Source organism: Styela clava, chromosome 15 (assembly GCF_964204865.1).
Source record: "Styela clava chromosome 15, kaStyClav1.hap1.2, whole genome shotgun sequence".
Classification (NCBI taxonomy): Eukaryota; Metazoa; Chordata; class Ascidiacea; order Stolidobranchia; family Styelidae; genus Styela; species Styela clava.
The window spans coordinates 11,890,539-11,909,000 of NC_135264.1; the positions used below are offsets into that span (position 1 = coordinate 11,890,539).

General features: G+C 34.3%; 1 protein-coding gene across 2 annotated transcripts in view; it reads right to left on the reverse strand.

Moving 5' to 3' along the window:
* Positions 1-17,065, reverse strand: part of LOC120333778 (low-density lipoprotein receptor-related protein 4-like) — a 32,245-nt gene extending 15,180 nt beyond the window's left edge. The window contains exons 1-16 of one of the 2 annotated variants that reach the window (XM_039401139.2): positions 16,040-17,065; positions 10,690-10,959; positions 10,077-10,196; positions 9,653-9,796; positions 9,346-9,462; positions 8,696-8,818; positions 8,330-8,449; positions 7,454-7,585; positions 6,806-6,943; positions 4,069-4,305; positions 3,543-3,662; positions 3,032-3,188; positions 2,411-2,628; positions 1,621-1,797; positions 1,083-1,242; positions 694-856 (exon numbers count right to left, since the gene is read on the reverse strand). In XM_039401139.2, the coding sequence (XP_039257073.2) occupies positions 694-856; positions 1,083-1,242; positions 1,621-1,797; positions 2,411-2,628; positions 3,032-3,188; positions 3,543-3,662; positions 4,069-4,305; positions 6,806-6,943; positions 7,454-7,585; positions 8,330-8,449; positions 8,696-8,818; positions 9,346-9,462; positions 9,653-9,796; positions 10,077-10,196; positions 10,690-10,959; positions 16,040-16,106 (2,463 nt within the window). In that variant the 5' untranslated portion in view covers positions 16,107-17,065. Of the gene's footprint in view, positions 1-693; positions 857-1,082; positions 1,243-1,620; positions 1,798-2,410; positions 2,629-3,031; positions 3,189-3,542; positions 3,663-4,068; positions 4,306-6,805; positions 6,944-7,453; positions 7,586-8,329; positions 8,450-8,695; positions 8,819-9,345; positions 9,463-9,652; positions 9,797-10,076; positions 10,197-10,689; positions 10,960-15,539; positions 15,670-16,039 lie in introns of those variants that run through there. The other variant, XM_078120367.1, reaches the window with a different exon arrangement.
* Between the last annotated feature and the right edge of the window lie 1,397 nt (positions 17,066-18,462).

Here is an 18,462-nt window from a genome sequence, read left to right on the forward strand (position 1 = left end):
GTAAAATTGTTTCAACAAATGTACCATGTTTAATCAATCAATACCTTGATTGACAAAGAGATCCGAGAATTAAACCAAAAGTTGAGAGGATACCAACTAATAGATAGATGGTAAACAACATTGACTCTGTGAGAGCTCAATGTATGGTGCAATATGCCTATCTTTAGAAACAAGCTGGTCTTGCCCCTAGGATTACCCTGCATATATTTGCAAGTTCAAATGTTGTGATTGATAATATGTGGGAGAGGATGCTGATTACGGCTTCATCCACCACCAAAGCTCACATTCCAAGTAATGACCTGGACTGGTGCACAGATGAGAAGCCATGGTTCGCCACATGACTGAGCCATCTTATTGGCTTTCTTCTCTAATGGAAAAGTATTCGATATCGATTTAACCTAGTGATAGAGATTTCAGTAAATAAAGCCACAGGACTTGAAACAACTCAAGTCACTGTATTAGAAACAATTAGATGAGAAAAATTGAACAAGGAAGAAATTCTTGAGAAAAAGCTGCTTTAGCACGTAGATTTGGTTAACAAATGGGAGGGAGCGCCTTTCAGTTGAACAACAAAAAATATTATTATCGTCATGAAGACATAAAATTAAGGCAAACAAAGACTGTTATAATGACTGTAAATATTTTATTCAAAATTTGACATTATTTTAAATTTTGCGACATTGTTTTACTTACATCTTGATTAGATCCATCCCATTTTGCTCTGTTTATAGTATCAGAGCCAACATCTGACCAATACAAATAACCATCATTATCCCAATCCAATGCAATCGCACTTTCCAGTTTTTTCAATGGAATTACGCTGTCAGAATGGTTGTCTGCGTCATATGATATTCTCCTAAAAAGAAAAACATGGTGGTGGATGTGAAAAATTAATACACATAGGCAAAAGCCGAACTGGAATGATTCCGTGTGCGAAGTGGGTGTATTCATACAGCAAGATTAGCTAGGGGTTGACATGCGGAATATTCATTTTGTACTCTGAATATCATATAAAACAATAAACCTTTCAATAACAAGTAATTTTGTAATTTTACAACAGAAAAATCCCATAAAACACACACCTGATTTCATTTTTCCTCGCAAAAACCAAGAATTCTTTAATTTCGACTGCGCAATGTGTTGTGTTAATGAGTCGATATCCAGTTTGGCAAGCACAGGAATGTCCATAAGGATTCGGTAAACACAACTGAGTGCATTCACTTTGTGCGCATTGGCTTTCTCCTGTTATAATATAAATGGTCATCATTTTACCAAACAATACTTGTACTAATGCAGAAAATTGTTGTATGGTATACAAATGAAACTGTTTTGATAGAGATTGGCGTCACCCTACCCAAGATGCAATAAGTAAAGAAGAAAATGTTGAATGGTATGTGAATAAAACTGTCTTAGTGGAGCATTGGATTCTACTATGTTGGTATCACAGAATGAAAATCTCATCTAGGGTTTAAACGCCATTTCCCGCACCCTAACCCGCACCCTAATGCTTTTTACGTATCAGTGGTAAATTGTGCAGAGCCTTGTCCAGAGTGGTAAAAGATGGTACTCAACTTAAATTTTGCATCTTTATGATGACAGAATCAACATAACACACTTTACCTTCTGGTTGTCTCAGTGGATGATATGCTTGAATTCCCATTGGAAAATGAAGATGATTATGAATTGATCTGAGTCCATTTCCAGTAAATTTGTTAGCACGGTTTATACTTTTTGTATCCCAATCAGTCCAATATAGTTTGTCTTCAAAGACAGTGATAGCAAATGGATGAGGTAGACCTGGAAGAAATTAATATCAGGATAACTCAAGATAAGGAACATGTTGACAAATAACAAACTAACTATGATAAAAAGTCTTTACTCAGTTTTTGAGGACAATTTCTGTGGCTCACTGCTAGGCCGCAGAAACATTTTAAGTGGGCCACAAACATATTGAAAAATAACAACAGGTTCGCTCAATGTATGTCACTATGTAAGCTACATTAACATGAAACGCTTTACAAAAATCAAATACAACTATAAACATTATCCATAATTAGTGTGATGTCTAATGTCTAAAACAAAAAACAAGAAATGGTTCGGTGGTTATCACAACATTCCAAGAACGAACTAGAGAAAAACGCCTGACCTTATAGTTATATGACCAATCACAGTGTTTTGTAACTCATAGGAAAAAAACATAATTAGCAAGCGATTATGTAAACTACCCAGTAAATATAAGAAATCTAACAATGCATAATCATTTGAATTTGCAAATTCCATATAAGGTAAAACCATATAATATTAAGAAATAAATTTTCAATATGATACAGCAAATTGGCTTATCATTTTCACTCATGGCATGTATTTTAATAAAAAAAGCTGATTTGATTAAAAAATAGATAAAAAATACCTCTTGTTATTACTGTTTTCCTATTTTTTCCGTCAGTGTCAATTCTTTCAATTACATGATGTTTTGCATCCACCCAGTATATTTGATCTAACGTCAAATCTAATGTGAGTCCATTAGGCCAATACAAATCTTTTGTCGTCAAAACTTTTCTATTTCGACCATCCATCCATGCACTTTCTAACCTGGGACTTATTCCCCAATCAGTCCAAAAGACAAGACTGCAAAGATAAATAAAATTAGTCACAATAGGATAATTCTTTTTTTTTTGGTCGGAACTTGAGACTCCAACAAAAGATTTCAGCCATTGCGTTTGTTTGCTGCAAGTTTGTTAATCTTGAAATAAAAATTTCACCATTTATGAGGGTTTTAGTAGTTCTTTCAATGGTCAGCAGTAAATCTGATCAGAGATGAAACTTTTTACTCCTGAGTGAGTGTGCAAATGAGTTTGAGTGAATTCTCTTGAAATAATTAATCTTAAAATAAAAATTCACCACTCATGTGGGTTTTAGTAGTTTTTTCAGTGATTGCCAGGGAATTTGCTCAGAGATGAATCTTTTTAAGTGAGTGAGTGTGAAATTACCGTACTTTAAAAAATAATTAGTCTTGAAATAAAATTCATACCATTTATGTGGGTGCACAACAATTGCTCTTGGTTTTTGGAGTTTTTCCCATAAAAGTACTTTACGATATTGTCCACTCAGTTTGGATACTTCTATTCTTGATGTTCCAGAATCAGTCCAGTAGAGTAAGTCATGTATCCAATCAACCGCTACACCACCTGTAAGATAGCAATTCCATTATGTTTGTTATTGAATTCGTTGAAAGTTAGAGGAGCATGTTGGCACTCACAAATATGTGCCTATGGCAAGTTAGAGTTTTGGTTTGCCACCACTCTTTAATGTGAAAATAAAATTTTAATATTTATTCTATTGAAGAGAAAAGCCATTAAGATGGCTCTATAATATGGAAAATTTATGCCTCTGTCATCACACTTTACAATCAAAGAATTAAAATATAGTAGCATTCTGTGCCTAGTTTACTAGCATTATCTGTTATACAGAGCGATGTTTCGAACAATGATGAAAGTCACGCATTGAAACTTATATCGCTATGCTTCATTTTATCTACTTACTCGGGCTTTGTAGTCCCCCTGTCACAATATCTTTGACATTACTGCCATTTACATATGATGACTTGATTTGATCTTGTGTTACATCACTCCAAAATATTAACTTTTTTTTCAAATGATAGTCTGTAATTGGTAGAAAAAAGGATGTGAGACATTTTGTGATTAGTACAATAAGGATATACGATAATAAAATAAATGAATGGTAACAGAATTAGATTTATTAGCCAACGGTGCTCAAATGGCTATTCTAGAATATATGGCATTATCTGAATTTCTACCAAACTAAAAATGAGGACGTTAGCAAACCTTATTTATCCACCATTAACCATGTACCAATAACCGAAGATAGAGACATTTATTATTTTGACGACTAGAATGATTAATTAATGAAAAAATCAACCAATAAAGCCAATGTTTTTTTGGTATAGTCAAAAAGAGTGATGCAGTCATCAAATTTAATTTCCACCAGAACATAGTTAACTAAAAGATAGCACACAAAATCCCTGAGCATAAAAAATGTCATGCTTACCAATAGCGACTGCATTTTCCAATCCATGGACAACAGGCTCAACATCAGTTTGACCAATTTGTACATTTCTTATATCGATTCTATTTGCGAATAACAATGATAATTCAGGTCCTTTTGCTATGCATGATCTCCTATCATATCGTAGAATATAACCATCAGAACACGAGCAAGTGTAACTTCCATTTGTGTTGATGCATTTCTGACTGCAAGTGCTTTCAACCAAACACTCATTTAGATCTGAATAGTTACAGTAATAGAAAAGAGATAAAAGCATGAGATGTCTTATGAATAATCCCAACATAAAACAAATTTTTGACATCCATATCAAATATCAATATAATGTACTTTATCAAGTCCATGCATCTGAAACAATTAACTGGTTAACTCCATGGGCAGGGATGGCCAATACCGAATAGTTCACTATTTCGAATACATTCGAAATTATTTTTTTCGAATATGAAATTTCGAATACTTCGAAAATAAAATCCACTAATTGAAGCTTATCTAAATGTATGTATGAATTTCCATACAATAAGCAATGGAATAACTGCTATCTACAAGTTACAACCTAGCTATATATATTATCAGGCATTTCATATTTGCAGATTATTGCAGTATATATTTTATATATATACCATGAATCATGTTAACAGAATTAAATTAATACGACAATAGTGGTATCGATGATGGATTTGAATATTTGCGCAACACAAAATCAGCCTAGTAAAACGCTCATACTTTTAAATACCAACCATTATCCAAATTATGTGCCAAAAAGCGGGATAAAGTATGAGTTATTTTTCCGACTGGTGACAATTTTTCGTGAGTACAAAAATACGAATCAAAAATTAATTATATTCGGGAACTTTACCACACATATTAAGTTCGCAGATCGCCGTTCTATGTTTGAGTAATAATACTTTTATTATTTCATAAATATGAAAATAGGAATCAAAAACTATTTATAATGGGGTAGTTTACCACACATTCTAAGTCCACAGATCGCCGTTGTATTTTGTAAATACGAAAATGGGAATCAAAAATTATATTAATCGCGAGTTTGCCACACAATTTATGTCCACAGATTGCCGTGATATTGTGCCGAATACAATTAGTTTTTGATCACGAAAAATTGACACAAGTCGGAAAAAGAATTTTATACTTTATCCCGCTCTTGGGAACTAATTTGGATAATGGTTGCCATTGGTTTGTATTTAAAAGGTATGCATTTTTTTACCAGGATGATTTTGTGCTACGCAATATATTCGAATCAATGACCGATACCACTAGTTAAAATGCCTTACCGTGTTAATTTAATTCTATCATCATAACTCAAAGGTTTATAAATCGGGCAGTTTACCACACATGTTAAGGCCACAGATCGCCGTTGCATTTTACAATTATATATAATAGTTTTATTATTTTGTAAACACGAATCCGAAATTAATTATAATTGGGCAGTTTACCACGTATTTCATGTCCACAAATACCAGTGGTATTTGGTACTAATACTTTCATTATTTTATCAATATAAAAATAGGAATCAATATTTAATAATATCGGTCAGTTTACCACACATTTTATGTCCACAGATTGTCGATACAACCATGTGTTACGTTAAGCAGAATTAAATTAATACGGCATGACATTTTGAATGCTGGTACCAGTCATGGATTGGATTATTTTGCGCAACAAAAAATCATTTTAGCACACAAAAAAATGGGTTTTTTCATATAGGCCTTCAATAAGACGGGTGGAAAAATTGTGTCCCTGTTGTTCAGTTGTGCTGATATGCGCTAATAATTTTATATGTTTAGAACCAGATCATGTTAGTTCGGTAGAATAAACTCACAGAATTAACTATTTTTAACAATTGAGCGGTAAATTTAAGTTGTAAAGCGTCAATCATTTTGGACAACCTATTAACCCGAAAGTTGAAATAATTTTGAAATGTGATAAGTACTACACTGTACGTCCACGGGTTATTTCACAGCTGTGTTTTCCTGTCCCTGTCGTGTTCTGCTGAATCGGCAAAACGAAAGGGTCACAAATCACTTTATCTCAGTGGCCGTGTTTCTCTTTAAAGTAACGATAACCGGCCTGCGATTAAATATCTGTAATACGGTAATTGTCAATTTTTCGACGTAATGGAAATGAATTTGTAAATTGAAAGCCTCGTAGACGAATGTCGGCAATGTCCACCCACGCAAACGTGCAAATGTGTCGCAACACTATGCGACGTACGGTCGCACAGAATTTAAACAATCAAAGTGCCGATTCTATTTCATCGTCATTACAATACGTGAGACAGCGTAAAAAGTCGTTTGAAGATTCCGGTGAAACGAAACACCACATTTACGGCGAAAAGTGGCTATTATTCGGAATTATTCGAAAATAAGCGGAAAAGGTATTCGAATACTTTGATATTCGAATACATTCGAATATTCGATTCGTTTTGGACAACCCTGTCCATGGGTATGGTTGTCCATACCCAACATGGACTGGTATATGGACAAGAGGCCCGGGTTTGCAATAGTTTAATTAAGCTGTCTTATCCATTTTCCCCTTCATCAAATGGAATATAAAAATTCTATCCTATCCTGATAATACAAATTATATACAACAAATAAGTATATTGAATGATAAATATCCACAATTTGATCTCAACAATACTTAAGTACTAAAATGTATCATTCAATTTATGAATTTTACTCATAAAAATTGCATAGAAACTTACCTAGGCAAGAATTTCCATCCACTGCTAACTTAAAACCACGATGACACATGCATTTGGCTCCAAATGTTGTATTTTGACAGAAGTGTTGACAGTGCCCTCGAATGCCAGAACACATAGGTCTCTTGCCATTATTTGAATCTGAAATATAAACCATAATAAAGGGGTTTGGAAATTAATGAAAAGAGAATTGAGAGGGAATTAGATTAAAAACATAGCAATTGGAATCTTATCGATGGTGCCCCCCAAATATCAATTGTAACCCAAAGCAGGCAAAAAGAGCAAAACGTATCTATACTTGGCAACTAGGAAGTTCATTTTTTAAATCTCGGTGATTAAATTAGTTTTTTCATGGGTGTCTCCAAAATGTCATGTCCCGCGTGACCCACTTGTACCACGTGTACCACATGTCCCACTTGTACCACATGTCAGGTGGGACAAGTGGGAAACATGGTACAAGTGGGACACGCAGTACAAGTGGAATACGCGGTACAAGTGGTACTCAGGGTACAAGTGGGACACGTGGTACAAGTGGGACACGTGGTACAAGTGGGACACATGGTACAAGTGGGAAAAGTTGGACACGTGGGACATTGCTTAAAAAAAAAAATTCATGCAACCTTATAAAATTGGTATGACAAAGTTACTTACTGCAATCAAATTTAGGTGGTTCATCTGATAAGTCAAAACAATCTTGATTTCCATCACATAATTTGTGAATTCCTATACATTGTCCATTATCACAAGCGAATTGATCATCAGAGCAGACTCCAGATGTATTTCCTGAAACATAACAGAACTTAGAATGAGATCACGACAGAATTTTCAAAGGTATCATGGTAATTAGTAGTATGATAGCATGATAATGTGTTGCTGACACTGAGTGTAATGGGTTTAAATATGAATAATTTAAATTTAGAATCACACTGAAGTTCTAGAGATAGCATTTTCATATTTAACCCAAGGAAGGGGAAGATGTTAACATGGCCTAATCATATGATGAATCATGTCCTCTCGTCCAGTCACCAATTCATGTCCAGGACACTAAAATTAGTTGAAGCTAATGAGGATAGTGCAGGATTTTTGTATTGATCCCGGTGGAGAGGAAAGTCGTATGGAGAGAAAGGCTTATTACTATGACAAACTATGGCTCTCGTTCAGTTACCAATCAATGTAGGTTACGGGAATGGTTTACCAGTTATTCATGTCAGTGACCGTACATTTGAACCCACGTACATTTGAACCCATGTGTATATCCGCGGGTTCGATCTATATGCGGGTGCTAAAACCCATGGGTTAGGGTTAGAATGAGTTCAAATAGCCGTAAAACAAAAAACAAATCCATAGATACAGTAGTATGCAGGTACAATTGTCGTGGGTTCAAATGTACGTGGGTTCAAATGTACGTGGGTTCAAATGTACGTGGGTTCAAATGTAATGGAACCATTCATGTCAGATGCATAGACTTGACCGCGCTTCGTTGTTTAGCTGCAGCAACGTCCTTTTTAAAATCAATGATATACAAACCACAATCTTCTTCATCACTGCTGTCAACGCAATCTTGTTCCCCGTCACATTTCCATGATAATTTGATACATTGCGAAGTTCTTGCACATTGAAAGTGTTCGCTATCACACAATGAAACATCTATAGAATAAAAAATGAAATCAAGTTTGTGTGAAAATATTATAACGAAATAGATGCTTTTTAAGCTGGTATCTATAGTTTGAAGCAATATTCACATAAATATTTCAATAAAATATCACAGGATTTAATAAAAACTATAATTATACGTTTTCTTCTAAAAACATCTTTTTGGTGTAAGCCCTCGAATCGTGAATATAAAATTCTAAGAATTTTTAACATAATTTACATAACATGTAAAAAAAATACCGCAATTCGTCTCATCTGAATTATCATCACAATCAGCAGCATCGTCGCATCTCCATGTATCGCTGATACAAACACCGTTTGCACATTGAAATTCATTCACCATACATGTCTTTTCTTCTCTCCCTAGAACAAATGTAGTTATACAGGTCATTTTGTGTATATTACTCAAGATGTTTTTAATCTTATTATAGTATTATTCAGTCTTATCTACTATTGCACATTTATGAATATGATGCATGGTATTGTCTTTAGAACAACAATACGTGAAGTGGCTTTTATTTTAGTTCGACTAAGATACACAAATGGAAAGTTTAAATAAAAATTGGCATACAGAAATACCTAGAAATCGTGAAAACTTTAATGAGATTCAATACTGCTGATCTATGAATATGGAACAATCCCGTTTCCATAAGTAACATATACTAATAACTAACCAGAAGTTATAGTTCGTCATATGATTACACCCAATTATCGGTTTTATTCTCCCCTATGACAAACAAGAAATTCGTTTTCTGATTTCCAATTCGTTGACACGTTGAATTCACATAAACAATGCAATTCATCGAAGTGGTTACCAGTTTGGTATAGTTTAAATACTATTAATTTATATAATATCTAAAATCTCGAATTAAATGTTATTCTATGCTTACCAACGCATTCAGCTTCATCAGACGCGTCACCACAGTCTTCCGATCCATCACATCGATTAGTTTGTGGAACACATTGGCCACTAGCACATCGGAATTCGTTCGCTTCGCATCGGTCATCTGCGCCGTTGACAAATAAATACAATTGAATAAAGAAAGAGAAGACACCAAAGTGCGAGACTCAAAGAAGGCGTGAATTGCCTGAAATGTTGCTTTCCCGCACAATCTAACCTTAACATTACTTATTCCCAGACAAATACACGAGACAATTAATTAACGCTTGACTACAATATATATAAAACGAACTCACAGCAAGAAAACTCATCGCTTGAATCAGAGCAGTCGTCATCACCGTCACATCTGTAGCTACTCAGTATACATTCACCAAACTGCTCGCATGAAAATTCATCGTGTTGGCAAGTCACATTAATGGCGATTACTTCAGAGTTTTTCACTAAAAATCAAGTATATATTACTAAAAGTTAAAATGCTTTGTTTTGCTATAGAATGCTCACAAAAATGGCCCCTTCAATAATTATCCACTTAACGATTACTGTGCCTGCCGAACTATCGGACACCCCAAAGTAAATCTCACAACAAAATATTTAGATTATCCACGATATAATAAACCCAAAAATCCTACGCCCGCACTGTAAAATAATTATTAGTAAAATAAACTTTCAATTTATGTAATTTTCAAAACATTCAAGTAATTGATAAAACCCAATACTTACTATCACAAAGATGTTCGTCGGACCCATCGCTACAATCCTGTTCACCATCGCATCTCCAATTGTTGACAACACATTTTTCGTTATTATCACAGAGAAAATGTCCTTCTGGGCAATTTTTTTCTGAAAAAAAGGAAAAAATTAACTGCGACAAGTCTGATCTGTAAGACTGACTTCCAAAGCTTTTGTTTATCATTTTATTCAATTTGTTTGAGTCAAAATGTATTCTATATATCAATATTATTGTAAGTTTTTGGAACGAGCTTTGCGGTATATAATAGGATCTCATTGAGAGAGAGAGCAGTATGGAATGTGACGTCACAATACCATTTGAGCGCAGAACGATGCAAATGGGTACAATTCAGGTACTGTCAGGTCAAGGGCAAAAACTACTGCACAAGCAAAACCACCGTCCCGTTTAAACAATACGAATACTATCCCGAGATTTCCGGATTTACCAGACGAAGAAAGTCGATGAAACGACTTATTTACATTGCGAGGCACGGAATCTCGTATATTTACTACTCAAATTAAGGTATGGGAATAGCTAGCCGTACAATATTTAAAGTTAGACAGAATTATGCGTCAATTTGCAGATTATAAGAACCCCACATACCAGGATAATCGCCACAAGATTGTTCGTCGCTATCATCCCCACAGTCATTCGCACCATCACATTTCCATTTATTTGAGACACATAAACCATTTGCACACCGGAAGTAATCACTTCCGCAAGACTCCGCCCCTGAAAAGCATCCTTCTTCGTCGCTCTGGTCCCCACAATCGTTATCACTGTCACATTTCCATTCGATTGGTATGCAAGTGCATGATGACGTCGCGCATGTAAACTGCTTTTTCGCACACGTGCACTCTGTGACGTCACTATCTGAAAAAAATTGGTGAAATATAAGGGTAGGGCCTACTTATTATATATGCATCATAATGTAAGATGGAGTATAGACTTTTTCTAACATTTTTTTCAGCTTTATAGCACATTATGATAAAGCTGATTTATAAATTTGAATTTTAAGCAAAATTTGCTAGTTTTTTACCATACTACTGTAATTCTGATTTTCTGAATCCCAATCTACATTTTTGATGGGTTCTTCAGATTTTCGTGTACCATGTATATTAAACAATTTCTGCATACGAAGTTACTATGTCTTATAAATAAAATCTTCCCGTTTCGACGAAGCCTACCGCTCGTCGGGTGTGGTGGAGGTCATAGGTTAAACACGGCATCTTCATTCCGCCACGCCAACATTGTAACCACTAATCCATTCTCGAAATCTTTTTATGATATGCGAAAACCAGTAAAATTAGGTTGATTTGATATAGTGTTTGAAAATGCTTATACAAATTTGACCCATTGAGATCAAATAAAATTATAAACAGGAGAAATATACAAAAGAATGTTGTAATATCGCTGACACAACAAAATATACCAATAACCTTAGCGCATTATTCATCCGCTAATTAGCGAATTTTACCCATCTTACGGACGAAATATAGAAAACTATAAGCACTATGAAATCCTGCTACAAATACGACACAAATTTGTCCAAACCTAAAATCAATTTAGAAAGAGGGAATTTTATATGGACCACACTTGGCAGCAGATACTATTTGTTTTCAATTAATGAAACCAAGAATTTTCGGAATGTGTCTAAATCGCACCGTGCGTGCGTTGTGTTAAGTCGACCAGTCTCCGTGTAAAAGCACACCCCCTATTTTGTTCCAGAATGCTTTTCTAAAGGGGCTTTATAACTGGTTCATTTTAACCCAACTTTGCGTGCTGCAAGTGTGTTTACTACATAGAGCGCAGGGAAGGACTCTCGTCGCCTTTTCCATATAAAGATGTCCCCGGGAGACAATGTCTTGAATCCTTACTATCATGCCATAGCTGAATAACCCTTAAAAGTCATTTTACATATGGAGCATAATATTGTCATTATACTTTAAATATAGCTCTAACAGCGTCTTGCTTGAATGGCCGCACGCGATACAAACGTTCAAACAAATTGATAGAATAATGATTACACCAAATAAACACCACCTCAATGTCAAATCGAGGTCGAGGTCATCCATCTATCACTTCAAGGTTTATTTATTGTTCAATGGCATTTGTACAATGTTGAAATGTATTCGTCAGAGGCATACTTATACAAAGGTTCTCAAACTGTGTCCCCTTGATTGCAAAATTAAAACAAAAATGTCGCTACTAGACATAGACATACCTTCAATGAATCACGAGGGAAAGGAAATTGGAAGAATGAAATTTAACAAAGAATTGAAAATGGATGTTTAGTTTTCCGTTGTTCGAAATAATTCGTTGAGTTCACATACTTATGTTTAAACCAAGAAGCTAATTTGCACATTCATCGATATAACACCGATAGCCGCCTATTCGTTTACTGGAGAAAAGTGTGTTTACTGCTTGCTAAATTCACCCGTGATTAGGAAATGTGTTTCTAGGATCGATTGCCGCAACAGTAGAAAGCATTTTTCTTTTCTTTTTTATTCAGAAACGATTTATAACAATATTACAAATTACCCTGTTTCAAACCGCACACATGTGGCTCTGGTGTAGAAATCAATTATATGTAGATACCAAAGATTGCTTTCAAAAGAGAGTCCTTATAGATCCCTATGCAACTACTCATACAGAGTATTGTTGGTAAGCTATGGCTATAAATGCATAAAATCACCGCTGGCTATGCTAGTGTATCCATTCTAAGTGTTTCCCCTTGGTTCCAGTATTTCAATCAATTTTCACAGTGCATTCATCCATTCGATCGACGTTAATGTAGAAGCGTGTATAAATTAAAAATTTGGAACACGTTTGGATTATTTCCGCGTGGAATCGTTTTCAATCCCCATTCTGGGTCAAAATTAAATCACCGTATTAATTTCATTATTGAGAAATAGTTCATTTGTAGTATCTGGAATCGGTATATAAAGTTGACCGCCACAGTTCTTGACTTAACTGTAGTAACATCAAAACAATAGAATATATCTACAATTACGCGCTAAAAGAGCACTTAAAATTTTGGTGGATGACAATCGAAACTGTTGAAAAAAATCGTAAATGTCGAATCATTGTGTAAAACAAACAAAACCTAACAACCATGGGCCACACACGAGACAAGAATACAAATCCTTGTTTTATCTCTGGGCATATTTTTCCAAATATGATACCTTGATTTTGTTTCGGAATAAATGAATAATAATATTGATTTACCATAAAATTCAGCGTTAATTTATAGATTCCCGAAATGTAAATCATTTAAGGTAAAAGGGCGTATATGATATGATATTTGCACGACATGAGCGGATGTTTAAAATCATCAAATACTACAAAAAAATAACGCAAATTCAACGTGTAAATAGCGTAATATAAATACTGATCAAACTGAAAATATAAATAAATACTGATCAAATATGTTTTAGTGAGATCCTGACAAGCTCTGCGGTCGACTTTTAGATCAATAATTATTTATGGTAAAAAAATTATAATCAATTTTACTGATTTTTCTCTAATGTATTCTGGAATTGTGAAATTCTATATTCTACTTTATATGGAACTTAATACCTCAACTGAATGTGATAAAATTTTTCGATTAGGAAGATTTTTAAGCTAAGAAGTTTTAATTCAATCATGCTTGCTAGCCTGATAAAAACGTTATATTGCTTTATTAGGAATGGCACAAAGTAAAAAGTTTGGGCACGTGAAAGCTAAAATCTAATAAAGTTTTTGACTATTTTTGAATAGTTTTCGCTCCAGTGAAAAATAATGAAAAAGTGTACTGTGATTTTAAGTCTCTTTATTCATGATAATACTATTCCATATCAAATCCTACTTATATTTCCTATACCTATGCTTAGTAACATATTTAAATTTATTTGTAAACTTTACTATTTTTTCATTCGTTTATTGAACTCGTTTTGGTATAAACTAAATTATCGATGGGGTGCAGTACGGTTTCCGTAACTTTGAAGGCGGGAATCATTACATACCAACCATAAACAACCGTGTTTTGGTCTCGTAATAATGTAACCACGAAAATGGATATTTTAGAAACATTAGGAGAAAGGTGGAACATTTATCCCATGCTATAACAATATGCGTACAATCGCACACACTATTTAAAAAAAATGGATATTTAGGATTTTCCTCATTGGCGTTTTTGATTCGATTCTATTTTACATTATGTATTCAATTACACGTAGAATTATTAAGATTCCATGGTTTTAAAGTCTGTTACATAACTTAATAATAATGTGGGTTGTATCAATAACAAATATTTCAGCAATTACATTATACATTACCGACAGGCTGACGCCACGTTGGAGGAATGAGAAAAACTTGAATATGCGATGCAAAGTCAGAAATCGACACTATACAGTATGCTTATTTAGAAATGAAACTTATCATATTCTGCGCTACTTTTCCATATATTTTTGAACTCGTAGACCTAAATATATTGCTAGTAATCTTATATACCTGTCACTACCGTAGACGTAGCCAAAATATCTATTTTGTCTTTGTATAATAAAAGCCTTTTTTGGCGATTTTTGTACGAAACGACTGTATATGATAATAGTACACCATTTTAAATTGACAGTTAAGGTATTATACATGTTCACTTATAAATTTTGCCGGGGTCAAATGTCATTTATATATTATTCAATTGGAATAGAACATGCTGAAACTTGTCATCAAATACAATGAAACACTAGTAATCTTTACGATATTTCTTTTGTATACGGGTGTACGATTCCCAATTGCACGAATAAATCCTATCGTGTTTATCAATTGACGTCCATAGGAAATACGATACTTAATTTCTGTTGTTTGTGCACCGGGTTACGTCATATGAATGACGTCATAATTATCCACTTTGTGTCTAATGACTTTTTGAAGTGTTTTCATCTAATCACAGATATTTCCACCGTTATCAAAATACGAAAAATCAGTAGTTTTGACCGGAATATCAGACAATGAAATAAAAATATCAATTGATATAGCAATATGTGTAATTATGTCCTTAAAATTAACCCAACTTTTGGTAAAATACACAATTAATGCCTTCGGAGAATAGTAATTACTATGTGTAAAAATCGCGGTCAGGTGTAACGATAGAATTAAAATTTTTGTCGTGGAAGTCGATAATTTGTAGCGTGTACAGTATAACCAGCCTCTCATAGATTAAGTCTGGTTGAAACGGATCACTTCCAAATAGGCAGACACCACAAAGTTAAATACAGAGAGATTGTCAAATTAATATGTATATCATAGTATTAGTCAGAACGAACATGCCACAAACTTGTGGACTGAATACCGGGTGCTTATTTGAAATTCAACTTATTTTAATTTAACTGACTTTTAAATTGCTGAAAATAAATGAGAAATGGCATCGAAGGAATAGTATTTACTATGCATATTATTTACGGTTAAATACTCACGGATTTTCAACAGTTTTTTTTCAAATCGTGAATATCCCATTACTGACTGAGTACCGCACTTGACTAACTTGAAGTTAGACCACGTCTTCGCATAATTAAAAAATAGTCGAGTCGATTTTTATGAATAATTTCTTTTAATTTATTTATTATTTTCATTATGCACAAATTCTGAAATATCTTTACTATTCATAATATTTTAATGAAAATATTCACGGATTCAGTAAATATTTGACATCGACTGGCAACTATCCACGAAGACAATGATTTATGACGTCATATGACAAACAATGTCAAAGTTTGGGACAAGGACAGACTTCGAATATCTGTCTGTACAAGCAGATGATAAAAGTGCGCTTATCTAAGTTAGAACATACGGATTTCACGCAAAGGTGCTACATGGCACATAACTTCACCCTAATTAATTCCCCCATGTCTTTACATTAAGTTACTGCCTTACTATAATATTGACCATACAAATAAAGAGAGTAAATATCAATTACCTGATAGAGAAAAATGTAGACAATACGAAACGAAAACAAGCACAATATATCGCAGGTCAGCTTTCATCTCTGATGCTTCTAGACACGCATAAATCACAACATTATAACAAGACCCTTAACGTATAATATTCCCTTCACTCGATAACTGATAAACACTATTCTTTTGAGTTAGTTTACCATGCCTCGCTGAACAGTGGGTCGACGTGACGGCGCTTTCTTTCAAATACCTTTAGTTGAGTCTAAACTAAGCTTGTCATAAGAATAAAGATACAAAGAAAAAAACGTTACCGGTACATGCGCTGCACGAGTCCACGGGCGACGGCGATTACCCGCCGTGGACTAACAATGGCCTATCATTTTTTCACTCAGAGGACACCTTGACACTGCTCGCTTTTTCAATTCACGTAGAGCTTTGACAAAGCAAATTAGGCCACATTATTAAAATTGTATATTTTATGGTGTCATTACGTTATTAAAGCAATTATAATGTTGGTTAATTCGTCCGTCTTAGCGGACTGCAACATAGAATCATCTTTCCAGCGCAGACCTGTTATTATGTGGTAAACACAATAACGACTAAACGTTCATCATATCTGTAATTTGCTATGTTCTGCTTCCCACTGAAAAATGAAGTGATTCAAAGCCTAGCTTTATTCTACTTAGCAAGCCTCTCGGTGATATTCTCGATGAAACACTTGACCGTTAGATAATAAGTTCGTAACGCAAAATCTCAAACTTTCAATTATAATGAAGCAAATGTTTTTGTACGTGACTTAATCTCGAAACCCTCCTAGCATTCACATTTTCGTATAAGGTAGAACATCTTTAAAAGAACAATTCACATTACACCACTGCAACACTGTACCCTTCGAAATCCATGACGTCACCAAATATGACATTACTTCATTTACATATCTCTCCAGAGCTAAAATTTACATCTGTCACTGCCCAGAGGTTCCACAACTTTTTCACAATTCTGACCGAAATAAGCCATGGGTATCTGCATGAATTCATTAGTGTGACAGCTAAACCCGAAACCAGGATCATTATGCAACCACAATACGAAACAAACATCACTTACAATCAAATATTCGTCATCACGTGAGAATAAACAGAAAACGATAAAAAATGGGTCAACAAGTTTCATAAGAACCTAACAAAGTTGTCACTAAAACAACCAATTTTTTTCCAGTAAGTTGTTGTGCAGGTGCTTCCTGTTCGCGTCACTACTCAGTCTCATATACTCATACTCAGTCAGAATTTGAAATGTCTATGGAAGAGAATCTATCATCATAACGCCGTCACGACATAAATAGAATATTTATAGCTAATATGATACAATATGCATATAATCAAATACTACAAAAAAATGGTAAATTTCAAAGAAAATAACACAAAGTTTTGTTCACTAATATTACAGTTCAGCGCTGAACAAATATACATGTGTTTTTGATCGGAATCTGATAACATAATTTTGGTTTTCCGTCACTTATACATACCTGGTTTTCTGGGCGAGCCTTGCGTAAGACCCAAAAACATTAATTTATTGAACCTAACCTTTTTATTTTTCAGGGGTGTACGCACTTTAATCTGTGAATAATATGTTAAGAACGAGTCACTTTCGATAAACGCAGATTATCAGTAAACGCTACGTCACACTCAAATGTAACCCGGTTCGTTTACTGAAGTTCTAGGCCGCTCTTTAGCCCCACCCCTTGTTCCAATAAATATAATTCATCTCGCCTCTGCGTGACGTTTTGGAGATTTCACCGTACTATATAAAATACATTTTAAATGTACACAATTTTTATCGCAGTTCAAGATGGCAGAATAAAGAACCCATGTTTGTGTTATCATTACCATACATACCTTCATAATACCGACATGCTTATTTTTGATTTTGCGGTTATATTTCAAAAGTTCTGTTATCACACGAATAAGTTAAAATTACATCCTAACTTTTTTGCTTTGTGTAAAATTATGATTGAGATCTCTCACTATATCATATATGAATCCTAAGATCAACTCGTCTTGTTTATATTTTTCGAATTTGAATTTACATCAAAATGCTATACATTTCAATAATCAACTGTCTTAATGGAAATTATCATTATAAGCCGGATCTTATCATAATTTCGAAATTCTTTTTCTGCTACTAGTTGTTTTCTATTTAAATATTTTTTTTTCACCAAGACTCGCTGCGGAGTCGTTACTGATTGACAGATTCGAATCTTCATCTTTGACCTCGGAGATGACGGGATGCGTAAGCCATTGGTTTCCGGCGTTTTCAGCGCAATGAACCCTGTTTGGATGAATTGAGTGAAAGTTACGGGGCCCTTCAATAGCACCATTCAATGCTGCTCTATGCAAGCAGTCTCTACTAGAAATAATTCTTTTCATCAAAACTTTAGACATACAGCAAA